Below are 23,488 nucleotides of genomic sequence, written 5' to 3'. Positions count from 1 at the left end.
GGAGTATTGATCAGACATAGCGCACAATTGAAGAGTCTAAAAAACAAACAGAGAATGTAGAAATAGTATCTAGTAAGTCGCTGATTTTAACGAAAAAAGTCGCATGTACTTCTTCCCAGCTGTGTACCATCTATGAAGAGGGACGCTGTTCATGCTAAGATAAATCGTTAATCAAAGAAAAAAAGCATGGCTGAAGTACCTAGAACTAGATTGTTTAAGTGATCTCATAAAACACAATTATCTATTTATTTAACAACTCCACAAAGTTTCTTGATTAGGTCTGCTGCTTTATCAAGGAAGTAAAAATTAAAAACAAAGATGTGTGGTGTCATGGGACATACAATGCCTTACTAGATAGATATTAATGATAAATTATGGTTAAGACAGATTTTATAAAAGAAATTGACAAACATTTGACATGTGCATTCCGTAAGAGCTATCTGATCATAATATTTTAAAATGGTAGTTTTAGTTAATTTTCAATACTCGCAACTGTAAAGAATTAGACGTAACTGATAACAGTTTTACCTCCTCCTGGCAGCAAAATTCAAATAGGCAAATCAGGACAACATAGAATATCAAAATCAGTAATATTAACAACTTCCCATACAGGAGATTATGTTCCCAGATTAAGTGCAAAAGTAAAGTAAAAATTAAAACATTTAGACATAAACATGTGTATGATTTCTGAAACGATATCCTTAAATTTGTTAATTGTTGTAGAACGTCTGCTTCAAAATTATTACTTTGTATTATTCTTTTTTATTAACAATTTTTCTAAACCTACGAAATTTAGTAGACATTCGATCATCTGAACTGATACATATCGATTGGTTTACGTTAAGGAATGTGACAAATTATGCGGGGTTTCTATTATGCCATGTTCACATTACCGAGCGTCTACTATATATATATATGTATAATTTTGGATTGAAAAACGAAAATGAACAGTTTTTACTTCAACAAATGTTACACTTTATAACTAGGTACCTACATAGTTTACAAGTGCTAGGTAAGAATCACCCTGTATAATTTAAATTATCATATTTCTTATGAAATGTATTACTTACACAAACCATACATACACACACTATACATACGTTACCTTGGTAAAAGAGCCATCAACTTTACAATAGGGCTTTGTAATGACACAAGAAAAAAAGTTAGTGCATTTAAAGTATTATATTAGAAATGTGCATCATGACTTTATAATTACAATTATCGTTATTGACGAAAAGTGCACAAAAAAAATCTTCACTTACTCGTTTTCATCCTGTTTGTTAATCGATGAAAGGATGTTCTGATTAAACCAATCGGTGGCCTTGGCATCTGCTACAACTGCCTTTATCAGTTTGCTATCACCTAGAATGATGTAAGAGTGGAAGAAGTTTTGGGTTGCTATAGTTTTCGATAAATGCGATTGATTCAAGATAGTGTTATATAGAATCCATAAAACAAAGTCAGTACACCCAAATTATTTATAAAAAAAAGCTGTAACTAATACCTACTTATATACCTACTGGGTTAGTAGGTCAATTAGTGACCCTTTAAATAGTGGAATCAATAATAATCCAGAGAGATCACGGAAAAGCAAATAATGCAGGGTGATGAGACGGCTTGCCGTTTTCACTCACCTTCTGATGATTCCCTGTCCTTTTCTACGTTTCCCAATGATTTTGATATTATTGAATTGTTTTTTAACTATAGTTAAATTGTTCATTGAGTAAATAAATAGTTTTTGTCCATTAGCTAACGTAAGATTGTTAAATAAATTGTTGTGTAAGGTATTCCAAATTCGCTGTTAAACATATAAAATTCGTTCCAATATATAATAATAGGAATGAGTAGAGGGCTCAAGATTTAATGATTATGATCGTGATGAGTAATCTTTTAATTCATTGAAATAGTTTTTTTTATCTCCTCCAACAGAGGCCGATTAAGTGTCTACAGCGCCCTAGGCTAGCACCTCGTAGACGCCCCTTTGGCGGTCATATATTTTGCAAAATAATTTTTGGAAGCAGGTATTTTCTTATTATTTTTTTTTTAAACTTCCGCGCATCCTTCCTAAACTTGCGTCATAGGCATGTGCCTAGTTTGCTTTATGGATAATCAGTCACTTCTATTGATATACGAGGGCGGTTCTATAAGTACCCGTGTTAGACATGAAGACACCTTTTTTTTTTTAAATTTGTTTTTTTATTTTTCAACATAGTCCCCTTTTAGAAAGATACACTTCTCCCAACGACCCTGCCATTTAGTCATTTCTTCATGGTAGGGAACAAGATGAAGTCGCAGGGACTGAGTGCGGGGTGTGCGGCAGCAAATTCATAACGTAATTCATGCATTTTGGCGGCAACAACTCCTGATGAATGTGCCGGTGTGTTATCGTGTTGAAAACGCACCTTCTTTTTCGTCAAATGCGTCCGTGTCTCCTTCAATGTTTTGTCGAAGCGGTCCAATAACTCACTGTAGTATTGTCCAGTGATCGTTCTTCCTTTTCCTAAAAAATCCGTAAAATGATTTCCTCGGTAACAACGTTTGCCAGGCTTCCTGGTCGCTCCTATCAAAAACGGATCTTTGCCCACGTTTTAATTGGTTGAAGCAATATCTAACTGTGGTCGTACATGGCGAAATGTCTCCATAAACAGTATTCAACTTTGTTTTCATCTCCTCGCATTTCTTCAAAAAGCGAGTTACCGAACGATACTGCTCTTTTTCCATCTTAGCGAAAATAACGAAGCACGTCTGAGTGGAATGGCTGCCAAATCCAAACTAAGCTATCAATCAGTCTGAAATTCGTTTTGGCGTGGTTTGGTAGATGGCAGCACACGATGACAACACCAATTTCCCTCAGGAACGTCCTCCGTCTTCAAACACGGGTACTTATTGAACCGCCCTCGTATATTTGTATATTAAAAAGCGTATTATTAAACGTGCAATCACTTACATTCTTTCCATTTCCAGCCAGGTGAGTCAATTTTGTTTAGAAAATGCAACAATTCTTCTTCGGGACTCTCAAAGTGACGTTTGTCATTGGGATACTTGCAGTAAATCCTTTAAAAATAAAGATTGTCAACGTTTGAATCAATCAAAGGAAAATTACGGAAAAAGAATGTGTTTCCAAGAGAAGACAGAGGGTTCATAACGGGTTCTTTCGGTACAATATGATATATATAAAACAAACATACTAGCTCAAAACCCCCAACGCCAAAACACGACACTGTAGTTGTCCGAACCACGTTTCGGTAACAAAGTTACCTTCTTCAGGGACTGAAGTGAACTGAAGAAAGTAACCTTGTTACCGAAAAGTGCTTCGGACAACTATAGCGTCGTGTTTTGGCGTTGGAGTTTTGAGCTATTCTGTTTGTTCTACAACAACCGCCAAAGTTTTTCCAATCTTCATATTTTGATATATATAAGTAAAGAATTAATTCCCAATATTGATGTTACGCCAAAAACTGCATTATGAATCCCTTTCCTTTCAAACTGAATGTGTTGCAGTTCCTACATTTACTTATAATTAAATATTTAAATTTCTTGCTCTTCTACATATAAGCGAACATTTATTTTCGACAGACCTGAATTATTGGTAACTAGTTTCCTTACCAATCAGGATGGACCGTCCAATTTCCGGTGAAATATTGGGTTAGAGGGACTCCTTTGACTTTATTTGATCGTAATCTGTGTATGTCGTCTTCAACTGCATGTTGCACCTTGCTTTCTCCGTATTTTTCTGGCAAAACGAGTACCAAACTGAATGAAGTGTTGGTAATCCCCATGTAATAATAATGACGATTACTAACTACTATACGTCGCTGTAAACATAAAAACAAAATTAAAAAAGAGAACGAGCTGGATGCTATAAAACGATAGGATTCCGTGGCCAAATTCGTTTTCAGTAGGCGATGGTACTTATGAAAATGTGCGGTTTTCGAATTTTTGAATGGTGTTATTTATAAATGGCAGTGAAAAACGAAAGGACATAAAAGAGAGTATTAGATTTGATTTAATGTAATTTTTAAGAGCCAAACATAAGAAAGTTCGATGTAGCGTTAAAAAATTTAAATACTAATAAGACACCAGGTATATATGGGATACAGGCAGAAATTTTAAAACATGCAGGATAAGAGGTTAGATATCGTATGTTTAAGCTAGTTAGTCACATTTTCGAGCCGGGTACAGTCCTGGAGGATTATAAACAGAACTTGGTAGTAACCATGCCTAAAAAGACAGGCGCGGATAGGTGCGAAACGTTTAGAACAATTATTAGCTTAACTTCCCATGCGTCAAAAATCTTAACTAGAATTGTACAGAGGAGGATGGAAAAAATGCCTGAAGAACTATTAGAGGAAGATCAATTTGGGTTCAGAAGAAATGGAGGAACGCGGGAGGTCATTCTAGCTTTACGGGTAACAATAGAGAAAACGATAGAAAAAGGAAAGAGCGCGTCCACAGGATTTAAAAATTTAGAAAAAGCTTTTGACAATGTTAAATAGGACAAGATGTTAAGTATACTTAAAAATGTAGGAATGAGTTATAGGGATAGAAGAGTGATACTATATATATAAAGAGCCACAGCCAGTTATGGCTTAATCCAGCTGAATCTGCAACGTAGGGAAGTAAATATTAGGGAGGGAGTTCGACAGGGATGCACACTGTCACCGCTACTTTTTAATATATACATCGAAGATGCTATCAACATCATTAAAGACAGTACAACTATAGGGATAGATATGCAGGGGGAAAAGATTGTTATGCTTAGATTTCCAGATAATATAGCAGTATTAGCGTCTAGCAAGAAGGACTTAGATATACCTTTAAATAAAATGGAAGCGGTACTGACGAAAACAGTGCTGTATGAAAATAAATAAAAGTAAAACAAAAATACTGGTAAGCAAGGGAAGAAAAAGTAGGGGAAGAGCGAATTTAAAGATAGGAGACGAAAAATCAGAAGAAGTGGCTGATTTAGGTAGCTAGAAGTCAGATAAGTCAGGACGGAAGAAGTAGTAGGGATATAAAGCACAGAAAAAAGAAGTCAGTTCTGTACTCGTGAAAGGTTAATTTAGAAATTCGGAAAGGGTTGTTAAAGATGTATGTTTGGAGCGCGGCACTGTACTGGAACGAAACATAGACAGTTGGCGCGGCGAAAATGTGATGTTACAGGCGAATGATGAGGATACCATGGATAAAGAAGGTTAGAAATGAAGAGATATTAGAAAGAATAGGAGAACAGAGGACTTTATGGAAGTTAATAAGGAGTAGGCGAGTTAGGTAAATGGGACACCTTCTCAAGCACGAAGGGCTAGTCAGAGACATGTTAGAAACAGAAACAGGAGTTAAGAGGAGTAGAGGTAGACTTACATTAGATTATTTTTCGCAAATAGTCAAGGATGTTGGATGTTCCAGTTTTAAGCGAATGAGAAGATTAGCTCAGGATAGGAAGGAGTGGATAAGAAAGCTTTTACATTTAGTAGTGTTCAATATATTAATTATGCTAAATATTGGTGTAAAATTAATTTAATGTCATCCCTCTACATATCGGGTTCAATTCCCGACGAGGGTGTGACAGTAGCAACAAAATTTTCCTCATTATCTTGGGGTTATCTTAAGTGGGATGAAATTAAGTTGATTTCACTTTAAAGTTTGATTTGATTAATGTAATTTTGAAGAACTTTATAACGAAATTGCGGATGCTGGAATATCTACGCCATTTTACAAAAAGAAAACAACAAAAGTTTGCTATAGATACGTCTATAGAGAGAGGCATCTATATGCAAAATTTCGTTCACGTACGCCTAAAACTGCAGAAACTTCGAGGATGTGAACGATAGCAACAGATCTCTAAATTATATTAATACCCTTTTTACTATTTGGCTATACGGACACTTAAAAAGCTATTATAATATGTACTGTAGTTACCATTTCGTCTAAGTGAGACTTAATTCTGTGCATTACATGGCCTTGCTTTTGAAAAATAATGTTTTTGCGTAATTCTTGCAAGGCCTCGTCGAATTCGCGGGGTTCAGAGTCGTCGTCCATCACTTCTACTTCCATCATGTCGACTCTGTTATAGGCAGGTTTTAAAATGCCCTGGAACTGAAACAAAAAATTAACGGGAAACATTTATTTCATTTAAAACGTATACACACAGGGTGTTATTTGAATTAATTAAAAATGGAATATAATCTTTTTCCTTTGATAATTTGAAATCTATATAAAATTAGGACAGAAGAGACGTGTAGGATTATCTGGGGGGTATTGTTACTGCCCCAGCGTTCTCCTAAGTGATCCGAAGATACAGAAATACTTGGGCCACAGGGTAGACGGACCCGAAATCTAACCTATGTCCTCCCGAATGCTATAAAAGTAATGACTTAAACCTCTAGCCTAGGTTATGCTGTTGGGTCGTGTCGTAATTTTCCTGTTGTTTGGTAAAAATTCTACTCCACAATTTCTAAAGGTTGATTTTGTGGTGTTATCGGCGGATGATTAGGATATCGTGGGTAGAAAGGGTTAGAAATGAAGAGGTATTGGAAAGAATAGGAGAACAGAGGACTCTATGGAAGTCAATAAAAAATAGGCGAGATAGGTTGGTAGGACACCTTCTCAGGCATGAAGGTCTAGTCAGAGACATATTAGAGGCAGAAGCAGGAGTTAGGAGGGGTAGAGGTAGACCTAGATTAGATTACTCTTCTCAAATAGTTAAGGATGTGGGCTGTTCTAGTTTTAGGGAAATGCGAAGTTTAGATCAGGATAGGAAAGAGTGGAGGTACGTGTCCAACCAGTCTTAGGACTGATGACCTTATGATGATGATGATGAAAGGTTGATTTATATTTGGAAAGGTTCCCTGTTCAATTTGGGAGTGAATTTGACAATGTCGGACTCTCATAATGAACCTCGATGGACCAGTTTACGAAAGGATTAAGAAACACAACGGACCTGTCTTTTCTTAGTTTTGTTACAATTTGAGTAAAAATTCTACCCCAAAATTTACTATTTACAATTTCTGGACAAATACTGATAATCCGGGAAAATTTGGAATCTTATAGATTTGATTCTAAACAAATAGTATTCGGAAAATTTTTCTCAAAGGAACAACGCTATAGAGAAAAAACAAATTATTTTTCAAACTATTTCCAAGACTTTTTTAAAGTAAGCACATGAATATCCTTATTGTGTAGAACCCATTTCTAAAAAAAATTTGGTGCTTTCACAAAAACGTCCTAATTTTACTAGAATATTATGGAAACAACTAAAAACTGGAGGGAAAGTAAGGTTAGGTAATGGTTGAAAAAGTTCCTCTGTTTAAAAATTCTACTTTATTTTTTACATGATACTAATGGTAAGACTATTAAAATTTTCTTCATTCAATTTAATAAAGATTTAGTTATTCATACTCATTACATAAATTTTGAAAATTATACTTATTGCTATAAAGGTTACTTTAAGCGATAATTTAATGTTAATCAGATATGTACCTATTATTTTCCGTTGGTAAATTATTTTTATAACAGTATTATTTGTTATGTTCTATAATGTATAAATTCAGTATTTGTCATAATTTAATAATAACAAATAATAAGATTTATACAGCGAAATAATAATAGTGATTGTTTATAAATGAACGTTTTTTTTGTGGAAATCATTTAATAATTTTCATCAGTGTTATATCTATATATAGAATAATAATAGAATATTAGTAATATCTTGCCGTGTTTTCTAGTCTTTGCTCAGAAACGAATTTTGCCGAACCGTTTTGTGCGACTCGAAGATAACTCGCATAGTTATGAAGCTTTTACTGATGAAGAAATTAGAACTATTTACAAAAAGCTACTAACATTTATGACTATTGCAAATTTCTTCTTCATACGGACTTCTCAAAGTTTCCTAATCATTCTAATTTATTTATTATTCTCGATTAATGTGCATACACTACTGAACTGATGCCGCGTCAATAGTTCGACAAAGTTCGTTTCTGGGCAAAAGCTGTAGGGCATCGGTTAAACGTGAATAAGCAGAGGAATACTTTCACTAGTTGTCTGAGGTCATTTACGGAGTGATGTGCAATTACAGATGCGGCGGGTCGGTTTCCGGAAAAGAACTCTTTTACTCCTTTGAATTTAAAAATTGTGAGGTAAGAAACACTTCGTTAAATTTTATTATTACTACATTTACTATTGGAGTTTTTCTTGATATTTTCGCCTTATTGGATATTTATGTTTCTTCCTTCTTTATCTATTGTATATAATTTAAAAATTATACCAGTCAACATGGATCAGGAAACTAAGACCCGATATGTTACCTACTTGTTTCTCAACTTTTGCCTTTTTTACGAAAAGATTATAATAAAGGGCAAAACTAAGAAAAAACGCATTTCCAACGCATCTTTTATTGCTGAATCCGAATTTTGCTCTAAAATGTCTCAATTACATCCAGTTTTTTAAAATATCTGAATTTCAAAAGATGAGCGATGCCAGTGTGGTTTTCATAGTTTTGCAATCGTATAAGATACGGATGTAAGGTGACGTAAACGATGCACTCTAGATCCGGCTTCTGATTCATGGGGTCCCACAAATGGCCCTGCATTCGAAATGAACTTTGCATAATATAAAAAATGCGGCAGGGTGTCAGAAGCTAATAGGTGTTTTGACGAATGTGTATTTTTGCGAAATTGAAGGAAGTTATTCATAATTTTAGCTGCTTTAACGAACCATGGAAATTCTGAGGACATGGTCGAGTTTCTGTTCAAAATACCATGACTCGACTCTAACCTCAGAATTACCTTACTACCTATATAATGAAATTTTAAAATGTCCTAATTTTAAAGCCAAAATGTACCGAGTAAATTTTGAGGTCGAATTCGAAAAATTATTAAGTACTGTCAAGAATTCTGAACATGGATATTTTTATTTTGAGGTTAGGATACATCTAAATCCTGAAGCACTGATGAAGAAATTTTAAGGTCAGAAGTGGTCAAAGGCAGTGTTTTCATTTTTTGTTTTGAAACTTTGCTGAGTCAAAAAATTTTAACTCCAAAATTTATAATTTCATTTCCTTTACTCCGAAATATTTCGGACTTACTGCTATTGAAGAAACTGGATTTTCAGATTCTAATGGTATCTTACTGATAAAATCTCCATGAAGTATCATGGTGGGGTTATAAATATTCGACGTTTCGTGTCCCATCACAAGGAACATTTCCAACGATGTTACTGGAGATCGACAACGTGAATCTTCTGAAGATGTCCTTTGTGATATGAGACGAAATGTTTAAGTCTTCTGATGTTACCATGGTCATGGGGATTTTATCAATAAGACACTGTTACAATCCGGAAATCCAGTTTCTTTTGACGACAGCTGTGAAAGCCTAAATCAACTTGTAACTGAAAGCAATTTTGATATTTAGTTTTTAGTTCCTTCTGTTTATTCCTTGGAGGCTTGCATTATTCCTTCCAATGATTACAACATTACAAGTCATACGATTTTGTATTTTTGAAACTACATTTACATTGAAAATTAAATATTAATTAATTGTTTAAAAACCGTATACTTAGTTAAAAAGAATTAAACTTTGAATTAATTTTTATCACTATAAATAACCTTAAATTAATGAGGAACACGGGTTCGATTCCCGGCGAAGGCATGACAAGAGCAACAATTAAATTAATCGAANATGCACTGTTTATTGATAAATTTTTTGGAATGATAAATCGGTTACAAAGTACGTCTAAGGACTCCAGTGAGTGTTTGCTTAAGAGAAGTACTCCTGAATGATAAGTGTTGAATAAATTTGCAAAAGGCAATTTGTTTTCCAATTGAATTAAACTTTGAATTAATTTTTATCACTATAAATAACCTTAAATTAATGAGGAACACGGGTTCGATTCCCGGCGAAGGCATGACAAGAGCAACAATTAAATTAATCGAACTGGGTTGTTTTTTAATTCGTGTATGCAACTGTCGTTGTTTAAAATTATTTTTAAACACGAAACTGAGTGAATATATTTTTGTTGCAGAATTGTGCGTTGGACTTTCGTGTTGTGGTTGAAGATTGGCTTCAGCGCTTCTTCCCGGTGAGTCTTATTATTATGCATAGACAAGAATATTTGTGTTTTAATGTCTTTATTGATGCCGCTGTATTAATTGAAAGACAATTTTATAGTTTAATGTTTCATACTCATATAAAATACAGGTTTCATTTAAACCTGTCATACTTCTACTTCACGGAAAAATTAAATCTCTGTATACGAATATTTCTGAGAACACTGATGGTACAGTTTTTCTGACGTTTCACTAACTACTGTGGTTGACCTAAAGTCCTTAACTACGATTTATTCAGACTTCGTAGACATTGTTTTTTGAAGATACCAACCACAGTAACGAAACGTCAGATCGGTGCTTTCATCGAAGAAAAAATAATTCTAGACCACTGTCATCAAGCTCAGATATCAACAATTATTTAGAAATCAATATTGAGTCTATACAAATACCCATATCTCTTGCAGTAGGTAATTCCTATATGATGTTTTGAGTACAGTAAATCATAACCAAAATACCGTAATGACTTGTATACTTCGTTTACTTTCTCTAGCGAAGTTCCCCTTCCAATGTCTTAGATGCGCGCTGGTAAAATCGTAGGTAGGGAGAAAAAAGCTCATTATACTCTCGGCTCTTGTTCATTAAACATAGTTTTTCATACAGTACCTGCCAAAAGTTTTGTTCGATTATGAATAGTAGTGCGAGTCGAAAACAAGCGTTAAAGCCTTTAATATGTCTTTAAATATAAATAAACATCTCGTTGATATTTTCAGTAGTAAATGGTACCAATAACAGCACATTTGAGCAATGTAATTGTAGTGGATTAAATGGTCAATTTTTCCGTGCAGTACTGTATGGATTATACGCTCCTCACTGGTTAAGAGTTTGACCGAGAGTTGTCTCTCTTTTCTGACCTAGTGCTATTCTTTTCTACTTTGCGCCGGTCACACTAAAGGTCACATCGCTAGAGAAATTAACGGTAGTTTAGCTTTGCTTTGCTATTAAAAAATCATTATTGACATTTTCACACACATGAACGTCCCGAAATTCGCGAGTTTTTTATTTTTGCTATTAAGGCTTAATTTTTTGTTATGTTGCAATCATGAGTAAAATGTAGTAATTTTATAAAAATGATCCAGGATTTATACTTACCACTGGCCTCAAATCAGGATGAGTTAAAATATAACCATTATTTGTAACGATAAAGATGTAACCATTCACTCCAACCTAACAAGAAATAAACACTGATAAGTTTCATTCAACAACAAATAATAGTAGACAGTCTAAAATGGCGGCCAAAAATCGCCATATTATCGAGGGCGTATTTTGTTTAAGAGTTGCCCTTTGTTTGAAAAAATGACTTTCAAAACTTAAAAGAAGAGAGGATTGTTCTATATGCTAATCATTATTGATTTGAACTAGTTTTGAAAAAGTTTTTTTGGTAATTTTAATACTACCTTATGAGGTATTACTACCTTATGTATGATAATTTCGTCATAGTGTGGAGATATTTTTATTTTTAAATCGATAATTTACGTAAAATTAACGATTAAAAGAATCAGATACTTACCCTATAGGGTAAGGCCAGTCTTCTTATATATTCAACTGGGACGTCAGTACCAGCAACTCCCAACAAGTTCGCAACTCTTGTCTAAAACAGACCATTTAATTTTCTATAAAATAGGTCTATTAAATGTACCTATTCTGTAATACATAAAATCACATTAAACTAGCTTCTATTTTTCTATTCTAATTTTATATACCTAATCTAAAAACTATCTTAGCATTATTTGTCATGTAACTATCTATAAACTAAGAATAATTTATTAATGTTGGCTGCCTTGATCACTACATAATATTATAGGTTGCTATGTTTGTATATGCTACTTTTTAAAGTAAACGTTTTCACTATAGGTAATACTTGTTTATTAGTTGCCTTTTTCGATGCTGAAACATTTGAACAAATAGGAAATGCTTTAGTTTTTCGAATATAATAAAACCAGTTAATGTTTCTTTTTTAATAGTGGCAGTTTTCGAATCTTTTTTGATGTTTTTAGAACAGTAAGTACGTAGTAGCTGTCAAATGTCTTCTTAGGTTAGGGCTCCGATATTACTACTCGTCCTGCATACATCGCCAGGTCGATTATTTCATTTCCGCACTTTAGTAGATATCATATCTAATGCCTAATTATTACAGTGTTATACGTAAGAAGAAATTTCTATACACATAATAATTCTAACCTATATAAATATATTATCTAAATAATAATGTCTATGTAGGTAAGACACACTGAGTCTATGATATGTGTTGTTAATTCCGTTGGCGTCTAGCTTGCTAAAAAGGATTTAAACTTCTAGCAACAGCTTTTGAAACTAGCCATACCTGTATATATAAAAGTATTTTTTTTGTTTATTTACCTCTCGTGTTACTGTTATCCAAATTTCTTCGTTAACTTGGATCAGTTCAGTGATGTTCTGAAGACCGATTAATTCGTTTATTATTTAAATCAATTAAAATAAAAGACAAAGATGTCTTGGTTAATACAAAATATTTTTTTAAGTATGTTTTGTTAGGTACCTTAATTTTACCTAAACCTAAATAAATAATAACCGTTCACTTTATCCATTAGATACCAGAATACTATAAAATATATAATGCTTACATCCTAGGCGATATACAAGAACCTTATTACAATTCTTTTTGGGTCGCTTATTCATTAATTTGTAATATAAAAATCATATGACAAATAAAAAACAATTGTGTAGTTTTAAGAAATCAGGATGCAAGTGAAAATATTCTATTTAGGATATTAAAATTAAAATCGCGTTCTTAATCTTATCTTAATGATTAGAAATGGGAATGATAATGGAAAATCAATAGTAGACGAGATATCCAACAATAAATTTTAATTTCAATCTGCGCATGAGAGTACGGAATGCATAATAAATACAATCATTCAGATGATAGACGCATGTTAAAAACTGAGAACAATATTTATTTAAATCGTTGAATCATTTTGAACTTCAGTTATTCTATCAATAAATTCATCTTCGCTTTGAGTTTCACAGTCTATGAATGTAATTGTCGTGCACTTGCACGAATGAGTGAGAATATAAATGCTACACGTTTGGCTGAGCGCCGTCATATTGGCCTTGGCTGCTCTGCCGAGTGCCTTTCAGTTTTACCCCTACTCCGTGGCCGGCTGTACGCGACATGCGATAGATGGACAAAAAAATTTGAGGCGATGTAGTAAAAGTTTCACTTTAAAAGAAAACAAAAGAATTATGAATATTAAGCCTTACCGCGTTAGGCCTTTTGTCGTATACTGGTAAAGATACGGACGTCATTAGATGATAGTTCTGTAATTCTCCATAATTATCCTGCCTCTAAAACAATCAAGAAAACATTTGTTTAACTCGTACAATTTATATTACAAACACATGATTATCATATCAACTTGTATGCTTACAAATTTCTGTTGATGCACAAATTTTTTGTCCCTCTCGTATGTAAGATAAAACAGAGTTCTGTTTCTTCTGTACAATAAAATTCTTTCTCTCTGTTCGTTTCTTTGACGGTTTCGCCACAGCCAGTTGGTCAGCTTGGGGTCTGTTACGTCAGCATAAACGGGGCTCCAGGCCGGGTTAGGTTTTAGCGTATCGCTCAGCACCAACGGACGCGCCATTACGGAAATGTATTGGAGTACCTGCTCCCTCACTTCCGCATAGGTGCTTAAATGGACGTAATAACCTAACAAAAAGATGGCAAAAATTATATTATTCATACCATTACCTCGGACATCCGCCGTTATTTTCATAATTTAATCTACACATCGAAGACGCGATCAACATCATTAAAGGCAGCACAACTGTAGGGATAGATATACTGGGGCAAAAGATTAGTATGCTTAGATTTGTAGATGATATAGCGGTATTAGCATCTAGCAAGGTGGAACTAGAGATAGCTTTAAATAAGATGGTTGCGGTACTGACAAAACACTACTGTATGAAAATAAATAAAAGTAAAACAAAAATACTGGTATGCAAGGGAAGAAAAAGTAGGGAAAGAACGAATATAAAGATATGAGACGAAAAATTAGAAGAAGTGGCTGATTTTAGGTATCTAGGAAGTCAGATAAGTCAGGACAAAAGGAGTAGTAGGGATATAAAGCAAAAGATAGCGCAGGATCGAGTAGCCTTCAATAAAAAGAAGTCACTTGTATGCTCGCGAACAGTTCATTTAGAAATTCAAAAAAAGTCGCTAAAGGTGTACGTTTGGAGCGCGGCGCCATATGGGTGCAAAACATCCACAGTGGGCGCCGTAAAAGAAAAGGTTAGAAGCGTTCGAAATGTGGTGTTACAGGCGAATGATGAGGATACCATGGATAGAGAAAGTTAGAAATGAAGAGGTATTAGAAAGAATAGGAGAACAGAGGACTCTATGGAAGTCAATAAGAAATAGGTAGGACACCTTCTCAGGCATGAAGGTCTAGTCAGAGACATATTATAGGTAGAAATGGGAGTTAGGAGGGGTAGCAGTAGACCTAGATTAAATTATTGATGTGGGTTGTTCTAGTTTTAGGAAAATGCGAACATTAGCTCAGTATAGGAAAGAGTGAAGATGCGTTTCCAACCAGTCTCAGGATTTACGACCTTGTGAGGATGATGTAAAATTGATCAAGCGCAGCAATTTAATAGCCTATATTTTACAATTTCGCTGCACATCAACTAACAAATGTGGTATAGAAGCTAGCGTTGTGTTTGTTAAACACACAGTTTTCAAGTAACGGCAATCGTCCAATGGTATCGGTGGTTAACTGTCATGCAGAAGGTCCCGGGCTCGAGACTCGGCCCTTGCTACAGCTTTTTTCAAATATTGTTCAATAATCTTTTACTAATTTCCATGGGCGTAGAGAGAGATTTTTCCCGGGAGGGGAGGGGGGCAGATTGACTTTCATTGTAGTAGTAGTCATCATAGAATTTTTGTAATATAATAGTAATAATCTTTTTGAAACGATTAGGTCTATAGTCTTAATAAAATCTGCTTCAATTATAAGATTAAGTATAATTAATGTAAATACCTTGATTTGCGCATGCCATCCACTTTACTTCCCTTACATCGGAGACTTCCCTTCCGATCAAATAGGTGAACACCCTGACGGGCATAAACGGAAGATTTTGCCAATTGTATTCGTCGAAAATCTCTTTGTAGTTATACTGAACTCCATCCGTGACCAACATTATGGCTTGGTTACATTGAGCACCTGAAAATAGGTGTCGATCGATATTGAAAACTGTTTTGGGGTAATGCCTAATGCCGTATCCAAAATTAGCAAACTTGTCAAAATAAGGAGACATTGTCCTGAATGAATTGGGTGCAAATTCAGGATCTTTAACTTTGTCTTCAATGGACGTATATGTATTGTAGATACTTCTTTGGACGGTTGTTACTTACCTCCCTAGACGAAGAGAAGAAACAAAACAAATATTGTTTCGGCCATAGCGATCATTATCTGGAGTATACTCAACAAAGCAATTAAAATCTTTCGTGAAACTTATTTGTTTTCTTTCTTCTCTCCGTTTTGATACGTTTCATGAAACTATTCAAAGTTTAAGTTTTACTTACCTAAACGCTCTTCTCGGTATCTTTCTAACAGTTTGAAAGCCGTTGTTAGGGCCAGGGAGAAGTTTGCAATTTGTTCAGTTTTGAAGTCAGTCATTGCCTCCTTCAAAGCTCTTGTGTTCGCCATGTTTGCCTTTAACAAAAATCAACAGATTTTTTAAAGCTTTATTGAAAAGCAACTACTAGAACCGCTTTGTGATTAGGGTGATTAGGTAAATAAACTTAGGCCTTCTGAAATAAATTTGCTTAAGAAATTAAGATCAGTTCGGGTTTAGAAGAAATATGTTAGAGGAACGCGGAGGGCCACTTTGGATTTACAGGTAACAATAGAATAAAGTCAAAGAGCATAGGATTCGCATATTTAGAAAAAGCTGTGGAAGATGTTAAATTGGACAGAATTTTAAATACAGTTAGAAATGTAGGGGTGAGATACAGAGATAGAAGACGCGATAAACATCACACACAGGACAAGGGACTAAAGTTTAGTAGGCTTAGATTTGTAGATGATATGGCAGTTTTAGTATCTGGCAAAGAGGAGTCAGAGAAACAAAACAGTATTGTATGAAACTAATGAAAGATGAGGATACCGTAGATAGAGAAGGTTTGAAATGAGGAGCTGTTACAGAGAGCGGGAGAATGGATATGCTATAGAAGTCAATAAGAAATAGACGAGATAGGCAGGTCACCTTCTCAGGCATGAAGGGCTAGTTAGAGATGTATTAGAAGTACGAGGGGGATTCAATAAGTACCCGTGTTTGAAGACAGAGGACGTTCCTGAGGGAAATTGGTGTTGTCATCGTGTGCTACCATCTATCAAACCACGTCAAAATGAATTTCAGACTGATTGATAGGTTAGTTTGGATTTGGCAGCCATTCCACTCAGACGTGCTTCGTTATTTTCGCTAAGATGGAAAAAGAGCAGTATCGTTCGGTAACTCGCTTTTTGTTTTTGGATGGGAAAAAATGCGAGGAGATAAAAACAAAGTTGGATACTGTTTATGGAGACATTTCGCCATCTACGACCACAGTTAGATATTGCTTCAACGAATTTAAACGTGGGCAAAGATCTGTTTTTGATAGGAGCGACCAGGAAGCCTGGCAAACGTTGTTACTGAGGAAATCATTTTACGAATTTTTTAGGAAAAGGAAGAACGATCACTGGACAATACTACAGTGAGTTATTGGACCGCTTCGACAAAAAATTGAAGCAGACACGGACGCATTTGACGAAAAAGAAGGTGCGTTTTCAACACGATAACACAGCGGCACATTCATCAGGAGTTGTTGCCGCCAAAATGCATGAGTTACGTTATGAATTTGCTGCCGCACACCCCCTACTCACTCGATGTAACTCCCTGCGACTTCATCTTGTTGCCTACCATTAAGAAATGACTAGCGAGAAAGACATTAAGCTCAAACGAGGAAGTCATCGCCGAGACCAGGGGGGGATTTTGGAGAGTTCGACAAATCTTATTTTTTGGAGGGGTAAAAAAAATGGCAGGGTCGTTGGGAGAAGTGTATCTTTCTAAAAGGGGACTATGTTGAAAAATAAAAAAACAAATAAAAAAAAGGTGTCTTAATGTCTAACACGGGTACTTATTGAACCGCCCTCGTAGATACAGAAGTCAAGAGCATAGAGGTAGTTCTAGACTAGATTATCGTTCACAAATAGTTAAGGATGTGGGATGTTTTAGTTTCAGAGGAATGAGAAGGTTAGAGCGGGATTGGAAAGAGTAAAGATTCGTGTCTAATCAGTTTCAGTACTGGCGAGTCCATGATAATGATGAAGATGATGGTGATGATGATGAGGAAATTGATAAAATATTTAAACCATTCAACGCAAGAAGGATTTAACTTTAATCCTAAATTAGTAGCAAACTTTTGGGTTATACTGGGTGTCAGTAAAAACTTTGGTGATCTTTTTGTGGCAAATTTTGGTCTAGTGACTAAACAATAAAGTAAACTTTTACAATTAGTATAAATAGATTTCTTGAAAAGTCGTACTTGCACTAATCGATCGTCAAAGCATTCGATGAGAGCCTCCGTGGTGTTGCTGAAGGTGAAAATATTTACGAAATCGTTATTACTCAGTGTGTCAAGTATGTTGTTGACTACGTGCCGGGCTATTTCGCGGCGCATGCCTGTCATCGAGCCCGATCTGTCGACCAAAATAACAATGTCTTTGGGTGACGAGGCAGCCTGGATGTACCAGGCTCTTGTGCGACAATCGTATAAATCAACGGGTTCTTGGGACCAATTCATTGCTAGAACAAATAATCTAATGTTGTAAGAAACAGTAAAAAATTATCTCGGCGATAGAAAAAGTAAGTCTCTCTTCAGGAAATGGCGTACCTTAACCTAACTTAACTTGTAATGATACCGTCGACGAGCGATAAGACACAGTCAATAACAATGTATAGCCTTTAGAGCATACTATGCATCGTTTGTCGTTAATCTGTTTTCTTGGAGCGTATAGTGAAATTTTGAAGGGTGTTAGCTAAAGAAAACCAGACGAAGTTGTAATCCGAAGCCGGCCCTGGTCGTGAATTGGTAACATATAGAAAAATTGCGATGGTAACTAAACAGCTTCATGATAAAAAATGTAAACAGTAACGGTTGTGGAATGACTAATTAAAATAAATATCAACAGCTATCTTGCAATCAATTAATTAAATAATTATTTGGGTTATTGCTGGTAGTATGCAGTATTATTTAAAGTACATCTTGACAAAAGAAAGAAAATATTAAAAGTATGTAAACTTTAATAGGAAAATTAATATTCTGTGGACTTTTTTATTCTGCGTCGTGTAAAAATATCTGATATTTGACGTACTTCATTTGCAGCGATCATACACGCCGTTTCATATAACCCCACACAAAGAAGTCACATGGATTTAGATCAGGAGTACATATAAAAAAAATAGATTAGTACAAAACTACAAAATCAATACAACACGGATGCTGCTAAGTAACAAATTATTGAATGCGGCGTTGCAATGTCGCATTTCCCTGCGTGATCCTACCAGGACCGCACTGATTCTTCCCTGTACGTTTTTATCGAAATCACCAAATATCTACTTAATTTTTTTGTTTTATAGCGTCCTATTACTTCCTACAAGCTAGCTGTTTATTTCAGAAACACCCTGTATATAAACTCCATATAACTCCTGTGCAAATATAGATAAAAGTACATCTTAAAGAAAGAAAACTTTAACAGTATGTAAACTTTAATAGGAAAATTAATATCCTGTTGATTTTTTTATTTTGCGTCGAGTAAAAATTGCAGCAATCATACACGCCGTTTCATACAACCCTAAAAAGAAGCCACATGGATTTAGATCAGGAGTACAAATAACAAAAATACATTAGTACAAAACTACAAAATCAATACAACTCGGATGCTGCTAAGTAACAGATTATTGAATGTGGCGTTGCAATGGACTGATCCTTGCCTGTGCTTTCAAGTACGTTTTTATCGAAATCACCAAATATCTACTTAATTTTCTTGTTTATAGCTCCCTATTACCTCCTACAAGCTAGCTGTTTATTTCAGAAACACCCTGTATATAAACTCCATATAGCTCCTGTGCAAAGTTAGATAAGGACAATACTTTATTTGTCATATTATTTCAAATTGTATTGTTGCAACTGTAGTTTTATAGATTGCAGTTTATTTATTTTTAGATAGGTACTTATTGATTGAGGTTTTATATGTTTGTTAATACCTGGAAAAAATCTCATAAATCCTGTTGAACTCCCAAAATATTGCCAAGATAGGTTCGGGTCGTTTTTGTAATTCGATCTAAAAATTTGATCCAATTCTTCGGACCATTTTATGCCTTTTATTACTTCTTTCGCTATAAATAATCGTAATAACAGTTGAATCGTTTTGTGTTGTTTACAATCAGGAACACTTACACCTTTCGAAAACATTACTTGGGACGTGAACCGCGCTAAAATTAGTGTTAACCGGTATGTTATTGAAATGGGGATTTCGTCTGAGAGGTAGTCTTCTCTTGTCGGTTGGTGGTTTCTGGCTGGCTTGAGCGTCCTCTTCCAACTCGTCAGTCACCTATTACAAAACAAATAATTGAATCAGCTCAAATTATCATTACTGCTGTATAGTTAGATTTATGTATGTATATCACTGTAAAACTGTAGTGAATTTCTTGTATTGGTGGTGACAACTTCGTTCGTGTTGTTACGATTCTAAGCAATAAGATGAAAGCATTTCTTAGCTAATACATTGAAAATTAAAAGAAGCCATTAAAAAATTGCTAAGAGTAGGGACCATCAAAATTGGTGATGGTGATTAGTGGAACTCGATATGTTCAACAAGGTTTATTTATGTTGACGGATGATATACTTGGGACGATCAAAATTAGCAAAGTCCTCAATAAATTATCTGTGGGAACGGACTTATCTTCTTTCTTGTTTCAACTTGGGACTGTAGTCATTTGCTGCATTTTGAACACGCTCCTACTAAGTCAGGAAATGCTTCATGAGTAGTACAGAGAACGTGAAAAGAGATAACCTAACCTAACAGTAAGCGGTGCATCGGTTAGAAGTTGCTTAAGTATGCAAAAGATCATGGTCGGCTTTATAACTGCCTGGTTGGCATTATGTCTTTAAACAAGCGTCTTCACTTTGCTAAATAGAATGTTGAACTTTCGAATAACCGAATAACAATAATTTTTGCAGCGGTTAAAGGTTACTTGAGCACGTAAAAGAACAGGGTCGGCTTTATAACTGCCTGGTTGGAATTATGTCTTTATACAAGCGTCTTTGCCCTCATAAATTCCTAAGAATATTGAACTTTCTTTAAAGTCCTATGCTGGCAACATGCTCAAATTCTGATTGTATAACTGCGACCGAATTTCATTGATTACTCTCTGAGGTTCTGCCTTTAATCGAGGAATTGGATTAATTTGAGCAGAATAAATTTTAAATTTACGAATCTCCACAAGAAAGAATCGTATGACTGATTCACTCCACTGCTACGTGAGATGAGTCGTCCATTAAATTTCTGCGGTAACAGTGGATATTGTTATTGTGGATGTATGGAATTATATGCACGTTCCACTTAAATCCATGCTATTCAAATGAAGCCCTAAAAAGTTCGATACGATCTTCCAATATCGTTCCCCACTGACAGTGACTGCGTTTCCAGCCTCAATTTCGAATAAGACTGAACCATTCATCCCACCAGCATGAAATTCACACTCTTTGGACGTACAATGGTTTTTCTTGAATGACCCTACGATTATTATTCTCTCAAGCCACGAAGATGATGTTGCACTTCTCCGCTAAAGATGATTCTCTTAGCAAAATCACCATCCATTTGTTAATTCTCCAACATCCAATCAACGAATGTCCAGCGCATTAAATGGTCATCAGGCTTCAATTCCGGCTTTCCTGAAACTCAACTGGATGCAGATGCAACTCTTTTGTTAAATTTTGTTGGGTGTCTTCAGTTGCAGCGACCGATGACGCAATGAGGTTAAGGGAATTTTCGTCATACTGTCACTCACTGTAGCAATAGCTTTGGCTAATCGGCCAATACAAACCTTTTGGGTGTTTCATTTCATTTCCACCAGCTATTAATAGGGTGGCCATTACGAGAAACGCTTAAACTTTTGGATGTTTCATTCTCACTAGTTACTAATGCTGGTGGGCGGGTAGTACCTTTAGACTACGCCGGAAGGTCCTCTTCAGCCTCCTTTAGAGGTCGTGGGATTGGGTGGTTGTGGTTAGGGTGAGAAAGATGAGGTGGACAAAATGAAAGCAGAAGAGAGTTAAAGATTATATATGGAATATTACTGTTCCAGCATTTGCTTAAGTAATCCCAGGGAACTAACGAAAAACTTGAATTAGGATAGACGGATCCGGAATCGAATCAGCGTCATCCCAAATATTAAACAGTGGTCTAAACCTCTAGGCTGTGCCGCTTGGTGGCCACTACAATGGAACCAGTTTACTGACATTCAGGAAGTAATCCCACAATTGTTTCTTTAAGGGTCTTTCTTCTACCGAAAATTCCACGTAATTTGTGCACACCCCGCTACACACTCTCTATTTTTGTAATGAATTTTTGCTTTCTTTACTCGCCCATCCGTCTCATAGGGTTCCATTGAGTTGAAACGCAATGTGTCTGCTGCAACATGTCACTCTCAAGAACGGTGCCAACACTTCGGACTGAAATAAGCTCGTAATTCAAATCGTGCGTTCCTTTTGGGATATTCATCTAATATTGCTAGTCCAAAATAGCAGATGATATTGATGTGTTAATAAATGATATTGATGACTTAATGAGTTAATAGAAACTAAGAATGTGTGTGACTTTTGAACTTTATGCGTTTTAGTTTGTCCTTATTTTTTTTTGTTTAACACTCTTATCACCAAATACAGAATTTACTTTCAATGTGTTCCCAATAATATATTTTCTGTCTTATCTTCTCAGGTCAGTCTTCAGAAATAAAACCTTATTACTGTGATTGTGTATTTAGTCCTTACCTCAATATTTGTATTGGACGGATGTTCCATGTTCAGTGTTTGCTCCTCTGTTTCAATTGACTCTTGATCCTGGACCACAATGTTATTACTAATTTTTTCGTCATAATCGCTTTCGTCATTGTTATTTCGAACCTCTTGCATATGGGGATAGTGATTGTTATTATTATCGTTGTTGTTATTGGTCTGCAAGAAAAGATTTTGAAACAGTATCTTTTAATATCTACATGGTGGACCAAACATGTCTACTGCAAGGTAATGGTTTTCAAATTTTTGGTTTGGTAAGTTTACCTAAGATGTGTTTTTTGATTGAAGTTCCTTATCGCACGTTACTGCAGCAAGGAGTTAACCTTTATATTTCCCCGAAGATTCTTATTGCGAAAAGGGAATGTTAAAACAAATAAAAAAATTATTTGGCGCAAAATAGTATGGCCGTTTTTCCTTTAGTTATGAAGACGTATTTAAACAAAGTTCAAGTAACAATAAGAATTAATTTACAACAAAAATTAAATTGTGTATATTATTAATTAAATAAGTCCCCTTTTATCTAAGCTGGTTCTAAATTCTCTAGATGTAGAGAAAATTCCCTGGGTTTGGTAACGTAGGCTAAACATCGAATATGTTGGTAGAAATCTCTCTTCCTTTTGGTTACTGTTGAGAGAGCTGTCAAAATATTTTTAATTAGTCTGTCATCTGATGAATACATTCACTATTATTATCATCATAATCAATGTAAGATCGTCAGTCCTAAGACTGATTGGACAGGCACTCCCATTCTACCCTATCCTAAGTTAATTTTCACTTTTCCTAAAACTAAGCACGCCTTATATCCTTAACTAATTCTGCATAGTAATCCAACTCCTTTTAACTCCTATTTTTGCTTCTAATATGTCTCCAACTATCCATTCATACCAACCTAACTCGCCTATTACTTATCGACTTCCACAGCGTCCTCTGCTCTCCTACTCTTTCTAATGTCACTTCATTTCTAACCTTTTCTATCCACGGAATCCTCATCATTCGTCTGTTACACAACATTCAACTCAACTATCGACGTCTGTATCCGTACAGAACCGTGGAAAAAAAAACTTTTGAGTATTTCATTCTCACTAAGCATCAATGTTGGTGGGCGGGCAGTCCCTCCGGACTACGCAGGAAAATAGGGCGGAAGGTCCTCTTCAGTTTCCTTTTAGGAATCGTGGGAATGGGTGAGAAAGATGAGACGAACGGAATGAAGACAGAAGAAAATGAAATATTATTGTCTGTGAAATATTACTGCCCCAGGATTTGTCTAAATGATCCAAGAAAACCACAGA

At 35.2% G+C, this 23,488-nt stretch overlaps 1 protein-coding gene across 3 annotated transcripts in view; it reads right to left on the bottom strand.

Annotated features, from left to right (window-relative positions):
• The window catches only part of LOC108740282 (voltage-dependent calcium channel subunit alpha-2/delta-3-like), a 79,283-nt gene that overhangs the window by 48,350 nt on the left and 7,445 nt on the right, over positions 1-23,488 (bottom strand). For 2 of the 3 annotated variants that reach the window (XM_025977853.1, XM_025977852.1), the window contains exons 5-19: positions 22,176-22,358; positions 19,581-19,734; positions 19,388-19,519; positions 17,667-17,926; positions 15,666-15,795; positions 15,121-15,303; positions 13,510-13,790; positions 13,343-13,426; positions 12,458-12,514; positions 11,610-11,690; positions 11,192-11,266; positions 5,920-6,096; positions 3,607-3,815; positions 2,948-3,054; positions 1,263-1,362 (exon numbers count right to left, since the gene is read on the bottom strand). In XM_025977853.1, coding sequence (XP_025833638.1) covers positions 1,263-1,362; positions 2,948-3,054; positions 3,607-3,815; positions 5,920-6,096; positions 11,192-11,266; positions 11,610-11,690; positions 12,458-12,514; positions 13,343-13,426; positions 13,510-13,790; positions 15,121-15,303; positions 15,666-15,795; positions 17,667-17,926; positions 19,388-19,519; positions 19,581-19,734; positions 22,176-22,358 — 2,213 coding nt within the window. The remainder of the gene's footprint in view (positions 1-1,262; positions 1,363-2,947; positions 3,055-3,606; positions 3,816-5,919; positions 6,097-11,191; positions 11,267-11,609; positions 11,691-12,457; positions 12,515-13,342; positions 13,427-13,509; positions 13,791-15,120; positions 15,304-15,665; positions 15,796-17,666; positions 17,927-19,387; positions 19,520-19,580; positions 19,735-22,175; positions 22,359-23,488) is intronic. The other variant, XM_018474546.1, reaches the window with a different exon arrangement.

This window comes from Agrilus planipennis, unplaced genomic scaffold (assembly GCF_000699045.2).
Source record: "Agrilus planipennis isolate EAB-ADULT unplaced genomic scaffold, Apla_2.0 scaffold227, whole genome shotgun sequence".
NCBI classification, from domain to species: Eukaryota; Metazoa; Arthropoda; class Insecta; order Coleoptera; family Buprestidae; genus Agrilus; species Agrilus planipennis.
This window is presented reverse-complemented; position numbering and strand designations above follow the sequence as displayed.